Source organism: Tachypleus tridentatus, chromosome 4, assembly GCF_004210375.1.
Source record: "Tachypleus tridentatus isolate NWPU-2018 chromosome 4, ASM421037v1, whole genome shotgun sequence".
Taxonomy (NCBI): Eukaryota; Metazoa; Arthropoda; class Merostomata; order Xiphosura; family Limulidae; genus Tachypleus; species Tachypleus tridentatus.
In genome coordinates, this window is record NC_134828.1 from 2,833,846 (window position 1) to 2,858,587 (window position 24,742).

Genomic DNA, 24,742 nt, shown 5'->3' on the forward strand with positions numbered 1-24,742 from the left:
TCAAACAATCATTGACCAACACGTGATTCACGGACAAAGGTCAGTAAGAGAGTGTGACTGATTAGGGACTGTAACAAGAATTCTACACTAAGTTAAATGTACCATGCGTTTATAAAATATAACTTAATATTGGTAATACATACATAGTTCAGTTTGTGTTATTGTAAATGTCAAAGGTTATTATGCTCCTAGCTTTTTAAAGGAATTCGACTCTTAGATAAAATCGAAGAACACTGTCCAAATTATAAGATGGACGATACTTTTATTTTTTATGTGTCTAAACAATTACGTCTTCAAAAATTAGATTATGTATAGATATTTTTAGTTATATTTATATGACAAATGTGTGAGTTATAGATAAAAAACAGAAAGCAGTAGTTTAGAAACACAAAACAGTTTCTTATTGTACCGCCAAATATTGAGAATTTCCTGAATGTACATTTTGTTTTCTTTATTGTCATACAAAATGTAAGAATATATACACTTGTTATGTTTACTTTTAAGTTCAGTGACACACAAAATATGTTCTTCATTCTCAGAGTTAATGTATGGTGGACACACAAAGTTTATTCTGTAATGATAAACAGTAAACATGATGGTTTTATATAAATGTGAAAGAAAAGATACGAGTTTTCTTGTAATTTGTTGTGAAAAACAACAATTGGAATATTATATCAAGACATTTTTGTATTTATTACAGTTATTTTACAAACGTCTTTGTTCTTAAAATCTTCAGGGGTAGAATACACGTACAGTACAGATGATAACTCTTGGATAAAATCGTTTGTCTCTACAGAACCACAGAACGTTTCATTAATAGAACTTAATAAATTTAACTCTTTGATTAATCAAAGAGTGAACAATATTCATTCGTGTTAATGTTGATGCCAAATAACTCAGTAAACATTCGTTTTGATTGTTTTAAGAATAGTGAGTTTGACTAAAATCGTTGATTTCTTTCTTCAATACTTGTAAAATAGGATACACTTGTTTAACTTATATATTAATAACAACATAATTAATCTGATTGTTCAGTTACTTTTCATTATGAATTATAGTATTTAGGTAACTATCAAAATGAGAGATTTGTGCACATAAATTCTGTCATTCTGAATTTGATAAAACAATGAAAATTTTATCAGATGTCGTATTAATTTCATGATAATGAAATCAACACGAAAACAAAATAGAGGGTATATTATTAACATACACAACATGGATCACATGATTTCATCCCAACAGATGAAGATCTTGTCCAGTTTCGCTCTATACAAAATAGAGGGTATATTATTAACATACACAACATGGATCACATGATTCCATCCCAACAGATGAAGATCTTGTCCAGTTTCGCTCTATACAAAATAGAGGGTATATTATTAACATACACAACATGGATCACGTGATTCCATCCCAACAGATGAAGATCTTGTCCAGTTTCGCTCTATACAAAATAGAGGGTATATTATTAACATACACAATATGGATCACATGATTCCATCCCAACAGATGAAGATCTTGTCCAGTTTCGCTCTATACAAAATAGAGGGTATATTATTAACATACACAACATGGATCACATGATTCCATCCCAACAGATGAAGATCTTGTCCAGTTTCGCTCTATACAAAATAGAGGGTATATTATTAACATACACAACATGGATCACATGATTTCATCCCAACAGATGAAGATCTTGTCCAGTTTCGCTCTACACAAAATAGAGGGTATATTATTAACATACACAACATGGATCACATGATTCCATCCCAACAGATGAAGATCTTGTCCAGTTTCGCTCTATACAAAATAGAGGGTATATTATTAACATACACAACATGGATCACATGATTTCATCCCAACAGATGAAGATCTTGTCCAGTTTCGCTCTATACAAAATAGAGGGTATATTATTAACATACACAACATGGATCACATGATTCCATCCCAACAGATGAAGATCTTGTCCAGTTTCGCTCTATACAAAATAGAGGGTATATTATTAACATACACAACATGGATCACATGATTCCATCCCAACAGATGAAGATCTTGTCCAGTTTCGCTCTATACAAAATAGAGGGTATATTATTAACATACACAACATGGATCACATGATTCCATCCCAACAGATGAAGATCTTGTCCAGTTTCGCTCTATACAAAATAGAGGGTATATTATTAACATACACAACATGGATCACATGATTTCATCCCAACAGATGAAGATCTTGTCCAGTTTCGCTCTACACAAAATAGAGGGTATATTATTAACATACACAACATGGATCACATGATTCCATCCCAACAGATGAAGATCTTGTCCAGTTTCGCTCTATACAGCTCCATCAATCCACTGTTTAACTGTTTGTTCCACAGAAGTGATACCTTCCTTGGTTGGATATAGTTTCCTTTTCCAAAGTCCTTAAGCTGTAAAACATGAATATTTCAGTTATTCTCTTAAGTTGATAGAGTGATGTAATAGTTGTTCCCAACATGAGATGAATCAGGTCTTTTTTACGTTGTTTAATAGTACAAAAACTTAACTGTCGTTTGTTTGTTTTACTGGTTCATCTTCACTGATGGATTTTATGGTTCAAAAATAACAACATTTATTTCCCTCAAATAGAGTAAAATATAATATAGTATATACTTAGTAAAACAAAGCTACTCTATTTATAGATATAATGAATGCGACTAAAAACAGACATTACTATGTCAAAGATACATGGAAGTTTGATTTATAACCAAAATTATATGTAATGACATACGTTTAAAAGCTGGTTCATCAGACTATCTCCCACATACTATGACTGCATAAGTCTGATTAATAACACTGTGAAGATTTTATTCTATTGAAATGTTTACATGTTCTACAGTAATTCCTGTACCCTGAATTCGAAAATGATGTCATTTTTTTTTCTTTATCACATACGGAGTTTTCACAAAACGTCATATGTACTTTTAAATAAGTGAAACACTTTCTTTTAAATTGGGTCTCATTTTATTATGATTAAAATCGTAAGAATAATTGGCTACAGATTTCTGTAGATCAGTTGCGGCGTGACAGTTTTATTATTATATATATAGATATATTAATATCGATGTTTGTTTAAGTTAAATTTATATTTAGAAATGCACATAATTTATTCTGTCAAATCTGTATTGCGGAACTCCCGCCTATTCACTAAAGTTGTAGATTATTCTAGTCTATGAGAATCAATAATGTATGTGTGTACGTAAACACTAGTGTATTGTCTTTGTTGTTGTGCAGGCTGAAATTTCTAGAAATTTTCCTTACGTCTATAAATTTAACCAACGCGACGAGCAAAGAGACATTATATATTATTGGTTTGCTATAGTTAGGGTGTTATAAACCTCGGAAACTACAACTGCGTTTAACGTGTATTAATCAGGATCTTCAGATATTTGACCAGGAACGCTTATACATTTCAAACATTACAAATCATTTAAATTCGGCAAATTCACATTGGACATTAATATTTTCATGAAAACATTATATAACTTCATTTATGGAAAATTCGACGTGTGACTAGGGAAAAAAGAAGAATACAGAGACACCTAGCTATCTGTTTGGTGAATTGAATTGAAAAAAACTCGAAATTAATTCGCTTATCGTGAACCCTCGATAACATATCAAGGAAGTTCCAAAGTAGGTATAAAACTCAATATTGTTCGTACGTGGTAAAACTTTTGTATATAGACCATTATTTGAGATAACCATTATTGTATATTTTGTTATTGTTTGTATATTAAAATATATTTGTGTTAAAAAAGAAAACAATGCGTATGTCAGTTTTGTTGGCAACTATTATGAATTAGGTACGTCTTGATATTTGTTTAATTTCTAAATTTATTTCATTTAACTCAGTTTAGGGCTAATTATAATACATAACAATAGTATTTGTTTGTGTGTGCACTTTGACATTATTTTTTCCTCTCCATATTACTTATTAATTGTTAAGGTAAGAAGAGGCTGTGTAAATGACTCATACATATTCTGGTATATTTGTGGATTTGTGGTAAATTTTTTTGTAAAGAAACAAAGGTAAAACATTACAGAACTCGCCAAAAAAGCATATTTTGTGTAGTTTGGAATAAAATTTGGAGATCCAGGGAAATCACGGTCACCACATAAAGTTTTACCATTTATATGAAAAAGTTAAGACAATGTACTAAAGGTACGAAGGAGTCTTTGCGTTTTAGAATTCCAGTGGTCTGGCGTGAGCTTAAAAATCATGGAAATGACTGCTACTTTTCTAGTGTAACATGCAAGGCTATAGCACTCGAAATAAAAATATAATTTCTTATCCCAACCTTCAAATTGCTATAATTTTAATAGGGGCTATTTTCAACCTGAAACGCCTGGTAAACAACAGTTTTTTGCACAAGGTTAACATAATGGCTTGGTGAGAGATTTGGGACTTCCAAAGAATTCTACAGATTTTGGGGTCTACACTTCAGAATGAGAACTTTCTCGAGGGACATCATTTTAGTGGTACAGAAGTCATGAGAAGAGTTTATACTTTGCTTTTCACAAGAAGGTTAATTGATTTGTTGCATCAATATTGCTGAATTAATATCAGTTCTAGAAACTGCTGTTTATAAACCAAATGAATGGCCATTGTTCACTGATTTCTCCAATAGAAGTCTAAAAGGTGTTCTTCTTTACAATGGTAAGATATATGCATCTGTTCCTTGCTCATTCGGTTCATTTAAAAGAAACGTACGAAAATCTCGAACTTTTTCTCAATATGGTCAAGTATAAAGGACATGATTGACTGCTTTGTGAAAACATAAAAGTCATTTGTATGTTGTTCGGTCAGCAATCTGATTATACAAAGTTTCTACGTTTTTTTTGTGTGAATGGGACAGTAGAGCACAAAATCAGCTCTGGTAAAGAGGCAATGACCACACAAAGTCAGCTTGATACCAGGATCGAAAAACATTGAACGTGAAGTTTGGTTGACACAAAGAAAGTCCTATCACCTCCACTTCACATAAAACTGGGTTTGATGAAGCAGTTTGTCAAGACCTTAGACAACGATGGCTACTATTCCAACTATCTATGTGCACAATGGTTAGATTTATCATAAGAAAACTCAAAGAAGAGATTTTGTTGGACTTAAGATTAGAAACTGATTTTGGATGAACAGTTGGAAAGGACAATGAGGAAAGTTGTAAAAGAAGTGTGGATTGTCTTTAAAGATGTTATTCACAAATTGTTAAGAACCAATCATCAGTAACATGATGGATGAATTCAAAGCGATTGATTGTAATATGAAAGCTTATTTCTTACATTTCTCTGAAATCAAGACATCATGATGGCTAATTACTGCTGGTCATTGGAACAAGATATTCCAGATAAACTGCTTGATAAAAAGACCACAAACACGTAGTTTCGACTAAAAGACGTAGATTTCAAGTTTTGACTACAAAACTTAGATTTCAAGTTTTGACAAAAAGACGTAGATTTCAAGTTTTGACTAAAAAACGTAGATTTCACAAACAAAACCAGAATGAATGAAAATGCATATTCGTTTGACGTCAACTTTCTTCCATTTTCTTCAGTGTGTTTGTATATATATTAACAAACATTGTTCATTATGGTAGACAAAATAATAATTTGATCTAAGTAAGAGTTTTTCTTCCTGGTTTATAAAAAAATCCTGAAGTGATAGAAACAAAATGAATATCATATTCGAAATATGTGTAACTGATTTATGTAAAATCAGTTATTAAAACAAAACAACTTTTGTGTAGTTTGAGTGATGACGAGAAAACCCACTTGTAGAGAAAATATATATGTAAAACGGCTGGTTTGGATTGAGAAAATTTTATGTAAAGGAGCGAACAACGTTTCGAACTTCTTCGGTCATCGTCAGGTTCACAAAGTTACCTTTTTCTTTCTTTGAAAGAAGGTTGAAACGCTGTTCGCTCATCTACATAAATATTTTCTCAACCCAAACCAGCCGATTTTACATATACATTTTGTGTAGTTTAAATTTGCAGGCCTGTGTTATTAAAAGAGACGAGGTCTTTATATTTGGAAAGTTCCTCAGATATGTCTGAACATATTTCTATATTACATATAATGTAAATGCATAGATAGAAAAAATGTATTATAATTTACATTTATTTTAATAAAAGTTTCCACCTCTCTAAAACCAAAGATTATAGAGACAGTCAATTGCTTTTAATAATAAAAGCCTTTCTTTTCTTAGTAGAAGGTATGGGTGTGACAAAGTGACAACTTTTCTGTTTCCTAACACCCAAAGTTCAGGTAGCTTGATGTCAGCAAAATGAATTATCAGAGATGATTAAATATAAATACGTGATACCGAAATTTTAAATTATTGTATGATATACAAATAGGTTTCTTTTTCAGAATAATAAGTGATTTATAAAACATCATTAACATAAACTGTGTGCTACAATCGTTGCCTCGTTTGAATAAAAATTTTCGTGTTCTTTGGAGGATGATAAATTTGAAAGTATGTTTAAATGTAGAAAATATAATCAATATATGTTAATAGTGCACTAAATCATGGTTGACTGACTCGATCAACAACTACAAAAGGAATAACCATGGTAAAAACATTTCAGCAGTAAACTCATTGTGTTAGCAACATTATCATCCTATAGGAATAAAAGTAAATTAAAAATAAGATGAAAGCTGCATGCTGTTCTTTGGAATTATGGAAATATCTTCCCAAAATGTATACAATTAAATGTATGTCGACATCTGTATAGTAACATTGCTCACCATTGTAATACGAATAATTATATAGATGAAAATAAAAATATAAGTTGTGAAAGCAAGATTTACGTATAAATGGTTACGAAATGTAATCAAACATAGAATCAATCAAATAGTTGTTTGAACCAATAGTATTAAATCTAGCCATGTTGAGACACGTTCATCCACTTTATTAACATCATTGTCACTGACGTCATGTCCACCTTCATGGCAGTCTAAAAACTCGCCCCCAGCAACGCCCTCTCTGGTGACATCAGTGCATAGCATCATCTCCCTCTGGTTCCGCTTTATTGAACTATTACATAAATGTTTCTGTTGTTCCGTTGTCATGTACACCTGTTATAGCAGCCTAGAAACGCGTCCCTAGCAACGTATCCATCTTCAGCGACCTCATCATCTCTTCCCTGTTACCTGAAGATGACATTCATTAAAACAGGGTGTTGTGTTGTTCATGGGATAACTACTGACACATGACCACAAATAAATAACCAATATCTCGCCCTAGCCTTCCTTATTCATTAGATATGATCGTAAGTAAACAAATAATATACTGCTTTAGCATTCCTTACTTATCAGACATGATCGTAAGTAAACAAATAATGTATTGCTTTAGCATTCCTTCTTTATCAGACACATGACTGTAAGTAACTTATGTATTGTTTTAGCGTTCCTTCTTTATCAGACACATGACTGTAAGTAACTTATGTATTGTTTTAGCGTTCCTTCTTTATCAGACACATGACTGTAAGTAAGTAAGTAATGTATTGTTTTAGCGTTCCTTCTTTATCAGACACATGACTGTAAGTAAGTAACTTATGTGTTGTTTTAGCGTTCCTTTTTTATCAGACACATGACCGTAAGTAAGTGCCTAATCTATTGTTTTAACGTTTCTTCTTTATCAGACACATGACTGTAAATAAGTAACTAATGTATTGTTTTAACGTTCCTTCTTTATCAGACACATGACTGTAAATAAGTAACTAATGTATTGTTTTAGGGTTCCTTCTTTATCAGACACATGACTGTAAGTAAGTAACTAATGTATTGTTTTAACGTTTCTTTTTTATCAGACACATGACTGTAAATAAGTAACTAATGTATTGTTTTAACGTTCCTTCTTTATCAGACACATGACCGTAAGTAAGTAAGTAATGTATTGTTTTAACGTTCCTTCTTTATCAGACACATGACTGTAAGTAAGTAACTAATGTATTGTTTTAACGTTCCTTCTTTATCAGACACATGACCGTAAGTAAGTAACTAATGTATTGTTTTAACGTTCCTTCTTTATCAGACACATGACCGTAAGTAAGTAACTAATGTATTGTTTTAACGTTCCTTCTTTATCAGACACATGACCGTAAGTAAGTAACTAATGTATTGTTTTAACGTTTCTTCTTTATGAGACACATAACCGTAAGTAAGTAACTAATGTATTGTTTTACCGTTCCTTCTTTATCAGACACATGACTGTAAGTAAGTAACTTATGTATTGTTTTAGCGTTCCTTCTTTATCAGACACATGACCGTAAGTAAGTAACTAATGTATTGTTTTAACGTTCCTTCTTTATCAGACACATGACCGTAAGTAAGTAACTAATGTATTGTTTTAACGTTCCTTCTTTATCAGACACATGACCGTAAGTAAGTAACTAATGTATTGTTTTAACGTTCCTTCTTTATCAAACACATGACTGTAAGTAAGTAACTAATGTATTGTTTTAACGTTTTTTCTTTATCAGATAGAAAAGATAACAAGAAGGAAACATTAGTCCCGCTATGGAATGGTTAGTGATATATTTTTGATATTTTTAAAAACTGTGTTGTTGTTTGATAATACTTAAACATGAAAAAAAAATCACTCTTTATATGTCTGGAATTGTACATGAAGAAATAAATGATTTTACAAATTCGAATTTGAATTTAATATTTATTCGAAATCGTTCATAACTCACAGGATATGCATTTATGAGTAGTTTAGTACTACAAATAATGATAATGATAAATAAAACAAAGAATATTCACTAATGGTTACTAAACTTCATTTCGATAAAGATCATTACAGCCCAAGCAAGCTAATGGCAACACTTTAATAAGGCCCAAGTGCATAATGCGCTGTAAAATGGCAGGTAATTTTAGAAAAGGCTTAACTAGAAACTGTTAAGTTTTACACTGGTTTCTTGTCCAACATAATCTACTAATTATAGGGGGATGTTAAAGGATTAAGCTCCATACAGCACGGTCTCTTCCTCTTCTGATGTAGTGGATTAGATTAGATGTAGTAAAAACCAGAACTGTTACTGTACTCTCAAGATGGCAGGTATGGTTATTAAAACTTTAAAATAAAGTACAGGACAACGTTTTGACCTTATTAGGTCATCTTCAGGTTGACAAAGAGTGTTTGTAGTTAACCTGAAGATGATCTAAGAAGGTCAAAACGTTGTCCTGTACTCTAATTTAATTAAAGCTTTAATACCCACACCAGTATTGAGAATGTATTTATATTTGGGTTTCTCGTCATCACTAGTAGCTATTACTCTCATATTTAATATGACAAGCGCGATTATGAGATATTTATTAAGATCAATAAGCCATTAAGTATAGTTTATACCTTAAATAATGAATATATTAATTTTTATAACTAATATCAGAATTTACTTTGGAGATTATAAAATATATATTAATTTGATACATTTACATTTGATAAAACACTGCAAACATGTGGTCTTTTCTACTTAAGAAATATTAAAACCAATAAATTCTGGAAGTTTATTTAAAATTAACATAAAAAACATAATAGTAAAGAAATAGTAATAATAATGTAGGTGGCATGTGTAAATTGTGCCCAATGTGTATTTATTTAATATCACCACATAGTTCGGTTATTGTAGTGTATAAAACTGGGTAATAGGTTATCTGTGCTTTACCAACAACAGGCATCGAAACCAGATTTTTAGCAGTGTAAGCTTGCTGAGTTACTGGAAGAGAGGAGGGGATAACACCATACATTTCAAGAAAACGTGTTTCTGAAAATAACAAAAAACATAACATTACCATGGGAACCAAAAACAACGAAAGGCGGCTGAGACCCGGTGGTAACTTTTTTGTTATCACGTGATCTTTAAAATACTGAAGTTTAAATGTTCAGCTTTCTGCTGAACTTCAAATAACACATAAGAAATTATTATAAATACTAATTTTACCAAAGATCCCCTACTAACCAAGGAGGGAGCCCACAAACTCAAATTTAGTTAAATATGACAGAACTATATAAAGCTAGTTGTAGGCCGCCACAAATTCGCTCGTACGTTTCTTCAATCGGTATGATATGGCGGCGTTACGTTTCGTGTGGCATCAACATGTGCGCTTTTCGAGTTAGGTTTATATTCTGTTGGCATCTAAACAGGCTTCTAGTTTTCGGTTTTAACCAATAAATATCGACAAAACACCCCGATGCAAGAAATAAATACAAGAAATTGATGTTTTATCAAAAAACACAGGAACGTTCATTCAGTTTCTTTTACTGTGTGTGTGTTTTCTTAAGGCAAAGCTACATCGGGCTATCTGCTGAACCTACTGAGGGAAATCGAACCCCTGATTTTAGCGTTGTAAGTTGGAAGACGTACCGCTGTACTAGAGACGGGCCTTTATATTACTTTCCAAAGTTTCGTTCGTTAGTGGTAAGTTTGATTTTATAATTTAATTTAAAATGTAATTGCTCTTACAAACCTTTGACATAAATAAAACTATATCTTGTATCTGTTATTAATTCCATAATAGAAATTACCAGAGGTGGATTTACGTCAGGTGAGGCCGGAAACAATAACTACAAGTGTATAAAAATTTAAAAACTTCTTGTTTTTGGGGGACCCAAGTGGGCAGTCCCAGATGTAGTTGTTCCCCACCCTTAAAATGAAACCAGGAAATTATTGTGCAGAGAATACGCGATTAGTGTACTCATTACAGTACTAAAAGTGAAAACCCCGAGAAAAATCAATTTTAAGGTACTTATATAAAACAGCTAAAAACAAATATACAAATACGTAGGCTTTACATGTAATTTCATCTGCTCACGGCCCGGCATGGTCAAGCGTGTTAAGGCGTGCGACTCGTAATCTGAGGGTCGCGGGTTCGCATCCCCGTTGCACCAAACATTCCCGCCCCTTTTAGCCGTGGGGGCGTTATAATGTTATGGTCAATCCCACTATTTGTTGGTAAAAGAGTACCCCAAGTTTTGGCGGTAGATAGTGATGACTAGCTGCCTTCTCTCTAGTCTTACACTGCTAAATTAAGGATGGCTAGTGCAGATAGCCCTCATGTAGCTTTATGCAAAATTCAAAACAAAGAAACAAAACCCACTCTTCATTAGTAAAAGAGTATCCCAAGAGTTGGCGGTGGGTGGTGGTGATGAGCTGTCTGTCTTAGCTTTGCGTGAAATTAAAAAAAAAAACCCAACAAAAACAAACATCTGCTCATTGGAATATTTAATAACTTTAATATGTCACGTAGTTGTAAATCATTATGTTTTTTACATGTAAAAACTGTAAGAATCCGAAATAAAACTAATAGGGAAACTACTTACGAATCTCACACAATAACAGAATTATAACTTTCAACCTAAAAGGGGACACATAGGGTGAAAAGCCAAGTCTAGGTTACGGATGTGGACGTTCTATAATTTTGAACTATTGCTGATCACAGTAACTAATCAGGCTGCAGCACTCGCCGCCACAACTGAATAACGGAATTTACTGTCACTTCCATAACACACCTACGGACGAAAGTACGTAATATGCTCAGTGGCATCACGACTCGAATCTTGGGTTTGTTTTTTGAATTTCGCGCAAAGCTACACGAGGGCTATCTGCGCTAGCCGTCCCTAATTTAACATTGCAAGATTAGAAGGAAGGAAGCTAGTCATCACCACCAACCGCCAACTCTTGGGCTACTCTTATACCAACGAATAGTGGGATTGACCGTCACATGATGACGCCCCTACGACTGAAAGGGGAAGCATGTTTGTCGTGACGGGATTCGAACCAGCGACCCTCAGATTACGAGTCGAGTGCCTTAACCACCTGGCCATGCAAGACTGATGCTGGTTTTGATATTTCAAAAAAATCACAGGGCGTAAAAGATGTTCTTCCAGGTCTAGGTTAAAAAAAAAACAAATTTGATCGTGTTGTGATAATACGAGCTTTAGAAAGTGGTTTACTAATGTTAACTAGTTGGCACAGCACTTTAAGGGTACATTCCTGCCGACGGATGACGTAAAAATCGAATTACCAGAGAAAGCTGATGCGCAACGTGTAGTCAGCCCTTCTTGACTGACAGATAAGCCCTTGTTTACCAGAAGGGAATAATACAGTCGTTTGAACTGTTGAAAAGTGCTTTACAAACGATTCATAATGTTTCAACAGTGTACCTCAGTTTGCAGAGCACTGGTCAGCCCAGAGTTATTTCTGTTCTCTCTTTTGCAGAATAAAAACATGATATTCAGGGTTATAAGACCTCAGACTTGCCACTGAACCCGGGGGAAGGGACAACCGAGTAAATAATTTCGGACGAAAAAAGGCGTTAATGACTTTATTATTCCACAAAGTTGGGTTTTGAAACCAGATTTCTTATGTTTCAGACAATTGGAGTTGTAAGAAACATCAATGAAACTTTATTCTGTTACGGAATTGCGATCATGACGACAAACTGTAGTTGTCCAATCAGAAGGAATCCACAATATAATGTCTCATGTTTAATTATAATGAAGGCGCTCCAGCCTATTTCTGATGTTAAAATAAAATATTACAGTTCTTTATCACAATAACGTGTGAAATTGTGATTATTTTATTTTACGAATTATGAAACATCGTAAGTAACAGGACTTCCCATAGTTTGAAGGAAATGGTTTGTTTGATAAATTAGATTAATAAGAGCCTGATACTGAAAAGAAGTCACATAAAATTATGAACGAAGAAAAACAACACAATAAGAGTGAAATTAATTCTAAACTGTTGTACTGCTAAAATAAACACTGACATCTATAGGTGGTTTTAAGTAGCTTTAAGTTATAATAACAAAGAATTAATCCGAATTTAACTTGGTACACTTTGAATGGCATGTTAAAAGTTTTATAAACTTTTACCATAAAACTAGGGGTAAATAACCGTTTCTCACTGTCTTTTAATCGCTGGTGTTTTGATCATTTTTATGGATGATAAAAAAGGAAGGAACTGATAATTATACTGATCTGTTTGTTAGAATGTGTTTGAACTTTCATTTCACTTCACATTTTGTTCACTCTGTCATACTTTGAAATCAAGATATTTTTTTATGACTGTCAATGTATCCTGACATCCGTATCAAATTCCATTCTTGTCTGTTTGCACTGGTTCATAATTCCGTAAATATTTTTTTAACACCGGAAGATATTATTTCCTCCAAGTTCATGAGCACCGTTTTCCATATTTATCTTGGTCACTTACCTTTCTATCAATATAACATCTTCTAAACCATCCGTATTAATTTCCAACTTGACATTCATAGTAACGGTTTTCATTGGCTGTTAAACCTCTGACGCAAAGACGAATCAGCCAATAGGGTAAGCATCATAAGATGAGATGCATACGTATATTTATTTTTACAATTTAATATCACGAAACGTTACATATATTGCATATTTCTACAGAGAGGCTATTAACGTTCATATTGAGAAAAATTCGTTAAGTCCGTGGCTAAAGTTAACATAAGAAGTGAAGGCCATGTCTTTATTTCTGTAAGCGTTGTGACATCAGTGATTTAACAAAGCGTTTGGTGACAGTTCATGTAAGAAATGAACAAAATGTCTTTATTTTTGTAGGCATGACAATCACTTTGAGAAAGATGATTCCAATGGTGTCTTTTCTTGCTGCCTTGCGCATTCTCACAGAAGGTAACTATTTAATATACGTTATTTATATATTGTCTTTGTTAAGTATTGTATTCTGTGTCTCATATTTGTTTATTCAAGTGGATATGAATTACAGCGACGAATGATAAAACTTTGTTTTTAAAAGTGTGTGGGGAACATGTTCCCTGTGTAAATTACGCCTGTGACGTGTTGTTATAGAGATTGTATATGTTTCAGAGTTTGTAAGCTTTGTTAGGCTTAGCTAAATACCTTAATATAACACAGCTAAGAAAAGTTTTAAAATACAGATCATTAACCATGTAATTATGTAGCACTTGGGATCTCACCTGTGGTTTTTATAACATGGAAATATGGAATAAGCGTTTAATGATTATTAAATTAATTATATGAATGTGTGTTTTTCGTATAGCAAAACCAACGCCGATCTATCTGCTGAGCACCCCGAGGAAAATCGAATCCCCCATCTTAGCGTTGTAAATCCGTAGACTTACCGCTGTACCAGCGGGAGATTCTCATGCATAGTTATTTCAAGTTTAGGTTTGGATAAGGTTCGGCAGTATTTGTTTCATAAATTAAATACTTCGTCTTGCTATATATAAATTTGTAGTATTAATCTATAATGTTGAGAGACATGGCTTCATTTCGACATCCATATTTAATGAGGGTAAAGAAAAATATCTACCTGTTTCGTAAATTCCTCATGTTTCCGGTAGAGGCAACATCCGGTTAATGTATTGTGAGATGTAGAAGTGACTGCCGAGCTCGAGGCCACGAACCCATGAAATCCCATTTTATTTCCGGTATATTTTCACGTCAAAAGAAACATGTGATGAAAATATAAATATGGAGCATGTTTATAAGCTTTGCCTGTATACACTAGCGTTATTAAACTTCCTGTTCCATCAGCCCGCAACACTTCTGTTTCGATCGTGCCAAGTATTAAAAAAACGGAAGCAGGACTGTATAGATGAGCGAATTTGATAAAAAACTTTGTGACCAGAGAGCGTGCACATTCCGAAATGAAAGCGGTTAGATTTGCATAAGAAAACAAAATATTTTATCTTCTCTGAAAGTAACAAACAAGTCAAACCTACATTTTAGTCGCATATTAAACTTAAATATAATGTGCTAAATATAACCTCCTTTAAACAAGTCACGGGGTGAAATTTAAAATATAATGATATATGGTATATAAACAGCACTTGAGTTAAAGATATGTGTTATATTAAAACCTTCCGTCAAGACGTCACACAGAATTTTAAAATTTAAAAATATGTGTCATATTAACTCTATTTAAGGAGTCATGGGGAGATCCTAAGACTACAGAGTTGATAGAGTTTATTTGATATATTTTAAACCTATACGACAAGTAACTAGAAAACTTATAATATACATAAGTTGAAATACTTTTTATGCCAAATCAATATTTATTGATTATGAAACACATAACATGTATGCAGTCCAGTTTGTTTTTGTTAAACACGAACTTTATAAAGGTTTTCCAAAATTTAAGTTAAATTTTAAAATGCTTCAAAACATACTGTAAAAAACTAAATAACTTAAGTAAAACTAAGCTTTTCTTATATTTTTTATCTTGTATTAAGTAAAAATTCGGTTTAATGGTGAAGTATTATACAATTTATAAACAGTGGCAGGTATAACGGCCGGTGACAGTGACTGACTGGGCTTGTATTTCCTTTGTTTGATGTATAATACCTGTACGAATAGAGTCCGCTGGGTCCCATTTGTTTATTTTTTGACTAGGTTTTTAGGTCTAACTCCAGCCCTGTGAAGTGCTTAGTGCTGTGACAACCAAATTATTCCAGATACAGACAAAATTTGTTTTAAATATTTTGTACCTTTTTATTTTATTTTATGTTGAATTAAATCAACACGATGTATTGGTAAACAAAAAACAAAACATAACTGTAAAACAGTCCAATAAAAAACTATCAAAACACACAATAAGATTTGTCTACTTAAACAAAACATAACTGTAAAACAGTCCAATAAAAAACTATCGAAACACACAATAAGGTTTGTCTACTTAAACAAAACATAACTGTAAAACAGTCCAATAAAAAACTATCAAAACACACAATAAGATTTGTCTACTTAAACAAAACATAACTGTAAAACAGTCCAATAAAAAACTATCGAAACACACAATAAGGTTTGTCTACTTAAACAAAACATAACTGTAAAACAGTCCAATAAAAAACTATCGAAACACATAATAAGATTTGTCTACTTAAACAAAACATAACTGTAAAACAGTCCAATAAAAAACTATCGAAACACATAATAAGATTTGTCTACTTAAACAAAACATAACTGTAAAACAGTCCAATAAAAAACTATCAAAACACACAATAAGATTTGTCTACTTAAACAAAACATAACTGTAAAACAGTCCAATAAAAAACTATCGAAACACATAATAAGGTTTGTCTACTTAAACAAAACATAACTGTAAAACAGTCCAATAAAAAACTATCGAAACACACAATAAGATTTGTCTACTTAAACAAAACATAACTGTAAAACAGTCCAATAAAAGACTACTGAAACACAATAAGGTTTGTCTACTTAAACAAAACATAACTGTAAAACAGTCCAATAAAAAACTATCGAAACACATAATAAGATTTGTCTACTTAAACAAAACATAACTGTAAAATAGTCCAATAAAAAACTATCGAAACACATAATAAGATTTGTCTACTTAAACAAAACATAACTGTAAAACAGTCCAATAAAAAACTATCGAAACACATAATAAGATTTGTCTACTTAAACAAAACATAACTGTAAAACAGTCCAATAAAAAACTATCGAAACACATAATAAGGTTTGTCTACTTAAACAAAACATAACTGTAAAACAGTCCAATAAAAAACTATCGAAACACATAATAAGGTTTGTCTACTTAAACAAAACATAACTGTAAAACAGTCCAATAAAAAACTATCGAAACACATAATAAGGTTTGTCTACTTAAACAAAACATAACTGTAAAACAGTCCAATAAAAAACTATCGAAACACATAATAAGATTTGTCTACTTAAACAAAACATAACTGTAAAACAGTCCAATAAAAAACTATCGAAACACATAATAAGGTTTGTCTACTTAAACAAAACTATCGAAAACATAATAAGGTTTGTAACTGTAAAACAGTCCAATAAAAAACTATCAAAACACATAATAAGGTTTGTCTACTTAAACAAAACATAACTGTAAAACAGTCCAATAAAAAACTATCGAAACACATAATAAGGTTTGTCTACTTAAAAAAAACATAACTGTAAAACAGTCAAATAAAAAACTATCGAAACACATAATAAGGTTTGTCTACTTAAACAAAACATAACTGTAAAACAGTCCAATAAAAAACTATCGAAACACATAATAAGGTTTGTCTACTTAAACAAAACATAACTGTAAAACAGTCCAATAAAAGACTATTCAAACACATAATAAGGTTTGTCTACTTAAACAAAACATAACTGTAAAACAGTTCAATAAAAAACTATCGAAACACATAATAAGGTTTGTCTACTTACTCGTTGACCAAAACAATGTTATTGACTAACAATAATAAAAACAGTCTGTAACTCTAAAAATGATGTGAGGATGAGTGTCGACAACAATGTAAACAATAATATAGGGATGATACAACTATATATAGATCATCCATACATGGTTTACAGTATTCAAATTTATTGTTATATTGTAAAATGTACGAGTACTAGATGGTTACGAGGTCAATAAATTCGACCGACCTCAAAACGAGAGTCTGTGATAGACTTTAATAATCAAGACATGTTTTGAGTCAACTTGGTTTTGGTTATAAGTAAGTCCTAGGATCTTACTTACACTGTACTGATGTCTGTCCTGACATAACTATGACGTTATGATAAACAAACTGCATACCAACAGTAAGGAATATATAACTTCTAAATGCAGTGATACTAAAGTCAACTATGTCTTTCAGAGTGTAACATCAAATTTAAATCATGTATGGATGATCCATGTACAGTTGTATCATCCAGATATTTTTGTTTACATTCTTCTGCCATCTTTACATCATTTTACATTTATAAATGTTTGGTGACGTTTTTTTCACGACCGAAAGCTAATGTATTCTATGAATGTATTTTATAAAATTTAATATCATGCCTATTGATCTTTTTCTACTCCTTCACTTCATACATAATTATACGGATTGGCTCCATAAAGACATGGATTGTACAGTGTACAAAGCATTGAGTGTCCACTAACGTTCGTCAATTACTGGCTGGTAATTCCTGTTTCACCTTGTACTTAAGCTTTTTAAAATAACACTATATTTCTTTAAAAACTAACTTCAAGGGGTAATGACAACATTGTTCAAGCTAGAATTGTGATAAACTACTACTAGTTATTACAAATAAGTGATGATAAGATGTAGAAACACACACACTCACTGGATTAAACTGATGTTTGTGATACAGTATATGTAGAGCTGTTTTGACTGAAACAACAAGATGAACAATTTGATGTGTTGGGAACTTTCTGACTTGGTATCTTTGTGATGGTTTCTTGCCTTGCTGTTGGGTTTGTTGGTTAGAGAAACAAATTATAGCTAATGTCAAACAAACCATATGTTAATGTAAAACTCTCTGTTGATTTTCATGCGTGCGTCCTTGTTTGTTCGTATCTTTTGAATTTTTGCGCAAAGCTACACGAGAGCTATCTGCGCTAACAGTACCTAATTTAGTAGTGTAAGACTAGAGGGAAGGCAGCTAGTCATAAACACCCCTCGCTAATGAATAGTGGGATTGACTGTTACATTATAACGCCCTTATGGCCAGTTTGTAGCATGTCTACTGAATAGTGGGATTGACTGTTAAATTATAACACCCTTATGGCCTGTTTGTAGTATGTCTACTGAATAGTGGGATTGACTGTTACATTATAACGCCCTTATGGCCTGTTTGTAGCATGTCTACTGCGTATGTTGGCCATCATTATATATAGTCTGCCGACTGTGATAGTCAGTTTGTTTTGTTTGTGTTTGAATTTCGCGCAAAGCTACACGAGGGCTATCTGCACTAGCCGTCCCTAATGTAGTAGTGTAAGACAAGAGGGAAGGCAGCTAGTCATCACCACCCACCACCAACTCTTGGGCTACTCTTTTACCAACGAATAGTGGGATTGAACGTTGAATTATAACGCCCCCACGACTTTAAAGGCGAGCATGTTTGGTGCAACGGGGATGCGAACCCGTGACCATCAGATTACGAGTCGCACGCCATGCCAGGCTCGTCAGTTTTTGTGAAATTGTTACAAACATATGGTGAGCTATGATAGGTTTGTTCATAATCATTAATAATAATAATAATAATAATAATAATAATAATAATAATAATAATAATAATAATAATAATAATAATAATAATAATAATAATCATTAATAATAATAATAATAATAATAATAATAATAATCATTAATAATAATAATAATAATAATAATAATAATAATAATAATAATAATAATAATAATAATAATAATAATAATAATCAATAATAATAATAATAATAATAATAATAATAATAATAATAATAATAATAATAATAATAATAATAATAATAATCATTAATAATAATAATAATAATAATAATAATAATAATAATAATAATAATAATAATAATAATAATAATAATAATAATGTGTGTATTTAACTTTCGAAACAATCAGCGCCACTTTTCTGTTTCAGACGATTTTCACAAAATTTTATAAAAGTTTATGTGCTGGATGATGGTTTTTCTGTGGTTCACGTGAAAGACCAACGTTCGAATCATAAATTCTTTGCTCTGTTATACTGCTTATAAATTAAAAAAGGATACACATATATATGTCTAATTTTAGACAAGATGATTGTCTTTCTTCTAAACTTACCAAAACAAATACGATAAAAGAATCTGGGTTTAGATAACGAATTTACTGTCAACGGCATGCAGAACTTTTATACTGTTTTGTTTCTTTCAATTATTTCTTCGGCTCGGTTTCGAACGAAAGAATTCTTGGACGTCCAGCGAGTCCTGTACGAATCGAGATAAAACGTTAATTTGTTGGTGTTTCCTGGTAAGACATTCTTTAAAATTCAAACACAGTAAATGGTCGAGTACAGCGATTCATCTACTCCATATGCCAGTGATTAAGAACTGCAGAGATTTTTTATTTTTTCAGAATATATTCCCAACATTGGAATGATTTTTGATTATGTCGTAAGGTGTTTCTTATAGATCTTAAAGAAACCTGAAGTTGAACAAGATTATATAAGTTATAGGCTATCAAACACCTAGATTTGTGTCCATTTTAGTACTTTAAACTTATTATAACTCTTCAAAGCGTCATCCGGGAAATAATTTCGTGGAAAGAGAGGCGATTTTTTATAACCCAAGAAAACTGTTTAACGACGAAAGAATATCTCACACAACTATTCCGACCCATCCACGGGCGCTGGTGTCACACAACTATCCTGACCCACTCACAGGCTCTGGTGTTACACAACAATCCCGACCCACCCACAGGCCCTGGTGTCACACAACTATCCCGACCCACCCACAGGCGCTGGAGTTACACAACTAACCCGACCCACCCACGGGCGCTGGAGTTACACAACTATCCCGACCCACCCACAGGCCCTGGTGTTACACAACTATCCCGACCCACCCACAGGCCCTGGTGTTACACAAGAATCCCGACCCACCCACAGGCCCTGGTGTTTTTACAGCTAAGCTTGTTGCTATCTTCAAATGCCGAGAATTACTACAGAATGGAAATCAGACGATTTGACTGAATTGTAGTTTGTCCACTGGGTTCATTTAGGTTTCCTGTTTCTTCTGTTACTCCGTTTTCTTTAGTTATATTTTATCTTCGATATCTGCAGGACATTGTATGTCTCAACATAATAGACCACGTTTGTCTAGAGGTAACACGTAACTTTCTCATAATTCATACAGGAGGACAACCCTAATAAACGCACGTATATTTCTCCACTTTATTTTTAGTGTTAACAATTCTACCTACTTGTCCATAATTAACAAGTTGTTTTTTACCGAAGACAACTTTGACGTTTAAGTATTGTTCCTGCTGCTTCCCTCTGGTTCAACGCTAAGTCTTCGGGCTTGCGACACTATAATTCAGGTTTAGATACAATTTGTGGGCAAAACACAGATAGCCCACTGTGTAGCTTTGCACTTAACAACAACCAAATTAAACAATATTCCCTGTGGACAAGAGTATGTAATCTCTAATCACACAACTGAGAGACTGTTGGGTGTTTTTTTTATAAAATCACTTTCTGCTAATCAGATCTAGAAACGTTTGTGATTTTTTTCTTACCTCTAATCACAAAACTGAGGGATATTTATTTAAAATAATTACAGTTTACCTTTAAATAGACCCGCAACGTTTTACAGGGATGAAACTGTAAAACACATCAGAAAAAATTATTTCATTTGTTTTCTGTAAACGTAAGAATGAGATGCGATGGTCTATTACAGAGAAAAATTCGTGACATGATGAATGGCTTTTTTCTCGTCCATAAACGAAAGGCTAACGTATCTTTACCGGTTTTGAAGATAAATTTCCTGAAGTACAAATAATAGTGACGTGTTTCTATACGTCAAGTTTTGAAACTTACTCCATAAGTAACATTTTCCCTTCGTTTCTTCTGGTGTTTATGACAGCCCAGAGTTGTAACAACGGGATTGGAAAGCTGGTGTATGAAAAAGTTTCAGGTTACAAACTCGTTGGTGGTGGAAACGAATTTGGAGGTGGACGTTCGAGGAGTGAACTGGTAAGTTGTTTGGTTACATGTCAGTTGGTAAGTTGTTTGGTTACATGTCAGTTGGTAAGTTGTTTAATTAAATATCAGTCGGTCTGTTGTTTAATTACATATTAATTACTAAAATGTTTAATTATATATCAATGAAGAATAGCTTCGTGTAGTTTAACAGAATTTCTTACATAATTTTCAGAATAATCTACATTATAAACTGCCAACAGCCATCTCAGTTCGATATAACGAAATATATAATTTATGAAACTAGTTCTATATGACGAAATATATAATTTATGACACTAGTTCGATATGACAAACTACATAGTTTATTCAACAAGTTCGATATAACGAAATATATAATTTATGACACTAGTTCGATATGACAAACTACATAGTTTATTCAACAAGTTCGATATAACGAAATATATAATTTATGAAACTAGTTCTATATGACAAACTATACAGTTTACGAAAATAGTTCGATATGACGAACTATATAATTTATGAAACTAGTTCTATATGACAAAGTATATAATTTATGAAACTAGTTCTATATGACAAAATATATAATTTATGAAAGTAGTTCTGTATGACAAAATATATAATTTATGAAACCAGCTGCTATTAAATCCCTATTAACCTCATAAATATGCCCTATTTCAGGGTGTATTTTATCTCTTATTTCCGGTAAAATTTACGATAACCTCGCCAGCGAACGCTGGTTGGTGGAAGATAATACGCACGTGATGGATAATCTTTGTAGTAAGTTAAATGTTCTAAAAATCCATATGCTTTTCATTTATTCATAAATTTATGTTTATAATCATAACTTTACGTTAAAAGTACCCTTCCAAACGGCACTGCTGTAAGTGTGAAGAGATATAACGCTAAAAACGTGGTTCGATACCCGAATTGAGCGCACTACTAATAACCTATTGTGTAGCTTTTTGCCTAATAATAAATAAAATCGATAAAGTAATAACGGATTTAACTCAAGAGAGAAAATTATAATTCTTACAACATGATAATATTGCTTTTTATCAGTTAATTAATAAAAACACATCGAATCATTAGTACATCCTACTTTACAAGCAAGGAATATATAAAATTTTTATCTGATGTTACATCACGTAATATCACTGAACACGCACGTGTTTGTGCTAAGTACGTATTTGATAGAGTTATTTTGATTCTATATAGTGCAACATTTCACCGTTAGGTAACGCGCAAAGACTTACCGACAAGAGTACTTGAAGAATGTATACGTCGTTGTCAGGAGGACCGGACGACCTCTATACAGGAATGTTTATCATTTGACTTCTTTCCCGGTAAACCCCTGTCCTTTTCCGTCCCAGGACACAGGACATTAAGTGAGACTTCTAGAAGGTTCGGAGACTCTGAGTCGAGCAGTAACCAGAGGTTACCTGGCGGTAGCTATAATAACGATAGAAAAACTGCGGGAGTCGATTTTAACAACGGTGAAAATTACGAGGAATCTAAATGTTATTTGTACCACGATCGTGCGTCACCAGATGGCACTAATACATTAATCGCAGAGAGAGATGCGTGGCACTTTAATGAAGTATGTTTGTCATGTAAGTTATTTTGTTTATTGTTGTTGTTGTTACGTGCAAGCTTCACCGTTTTTTTAAAACATAGAATTATGATTCTTTAGAATTGGAAATATTATGAAGCAATTGTAACGTTTAAGTCTTCTGCTTTAATAATGTGAATGTTACCCTTTTCACACCGCAGTTGGTGTGTTAACTTGTTTTATATCTCGTTGAACCTTGTCTAAAGTTTACTTACTTTTAATACTCACTTCCACATAATATGGTATTAGACTTACTATCTTAGATTAATACAAGTTTAATAAAATCAAACTTAGTGGAAATCTAAACGATTTATCTTAAAATTCTATGAGTATTCAATATCATAACCACGACTTTTCTAAATTCCAAAATATACCGGTAACACAGTGTTCATTTTTCAAAATATAACGGTAGCACAGTGTTCATTTTTCAAAATATACCAGTAACACATTGCTCATTTTTCAAAATATACCGGTAACACATTGCTCATTTTTCAAAATATACCAGTAACACAGTGTTCATTTTTCAAAATATACCGGTAGCACAGTGTTCATTTTTCAAAATATACCAGTAACACAGTGCTCATTTTTCAAAATATACCGGTAGCACAGTGTTCATTTTTCAAAATATACCGGTAGCACAGTGTTCATTTTTCAAAATATACCAGTAACACATTGCTCATTTTTCAAAATATACCGGTAGCACAGTGTTCATTTTTCAAAATATACCAGTAACACAGTGCTCATTTTTCAAAATATACCGGTAGCACAGTGTTCATTTTTCAAAATATACCAGTAACACAGTGCTCATTTTTCAAAATATACCGGTAACACAGTGTTCATTTTTCAAAATATACCGGTAACACAGTGTTCATTTTTCAAAATATACCAGTAACACATTGCTCATTTTTCAAAATATACCGGTAACACAGTGCTCATTTTTCAAAATATACCAGTAACACAGTGCTCATTTTTCAAAATATACCAGTAACACAGTGCTCATTTTTCAAAATATACCGGTAGCACAGTGTTCATTTTTCAAAATATACCAGTAACACAGTGTTCATTTTTCAAAATATACCAGTAACACAGTGCTCATTTTTCAAAATATACCGGTAGCACAGTGTTCATTTTTCAAAATATACCGGTAACACAGTGTTCATTTTCAAAATATACCAGTAACACAGTGCTCATTTTTCAAAATATACCGGTAGCACAGTGTTCATTTTTCAAAATATACCAGTAACACAGTGCTCATTTTTCAAAATATACCGGTAGCACAGTGTTCATTTTTCAAAATATACCAGTAACACAGTGCTCATTTTTCAAAATATACCGGTAACACAGTGTTCATTTTCAAAATATACCGGTAAGCACAGTGTTCATTTTTCAAAATATACCAGTAACACATTGCTCATTTTTCAAAATATACCGGTAACACAGTGCTCATTTTTCAAAATATACCAGTAACACAGTGCTCATTTTTCAAAATATACCAGTAACACAGTGCTCATTTTTCAAAATATACCGGTAGCACAGTGTTCATTTTTCAAAATATACCAGTAACACAGTGTTCATTTTTCAAAATATACCAGTAACACAGTGCTCATTTTTCAAAATATACCGGTAGC

At 32.4% G+C, this 24,742-nt stretch overlaps 1 protein-coding gene across 2 annotated transcripts in view; it reads left to right on the forward strand.

Annotated features, from left to right (window-relative positions):
* Positions 1 to 13,437: 13,437 nt before the first annotated feature.
* The window catches only part of LOC143248450 (uncharacterized), a 60,750-nt gene continuing 49,445 nt past the window's right edge, over positions 13,438 to 24,742 (forward strand). For both annotated transcript variants that reach the window (XM_076496823.1, XM_076496824.1), the window contains exons 1-3: positions 13,438 to 13,705; positions 21,426 to 21,535; positions 22,740 to 23,115. In XM_076496823.1, the coding sequence (XP_076352938.1) occupies positions 13,636 to 13,705; positions 21,426 to 21,535; positions 22,740 to 23,115 (556 nt within the window). In that variant the 5' untranslated portion in view covers positions 13,438 to 13,635. The remainder of the gene's footprint in view (positions 13,706 to 21,425; positions 21,536 to 22,739; positions 23,116 to 24,742) is intronic.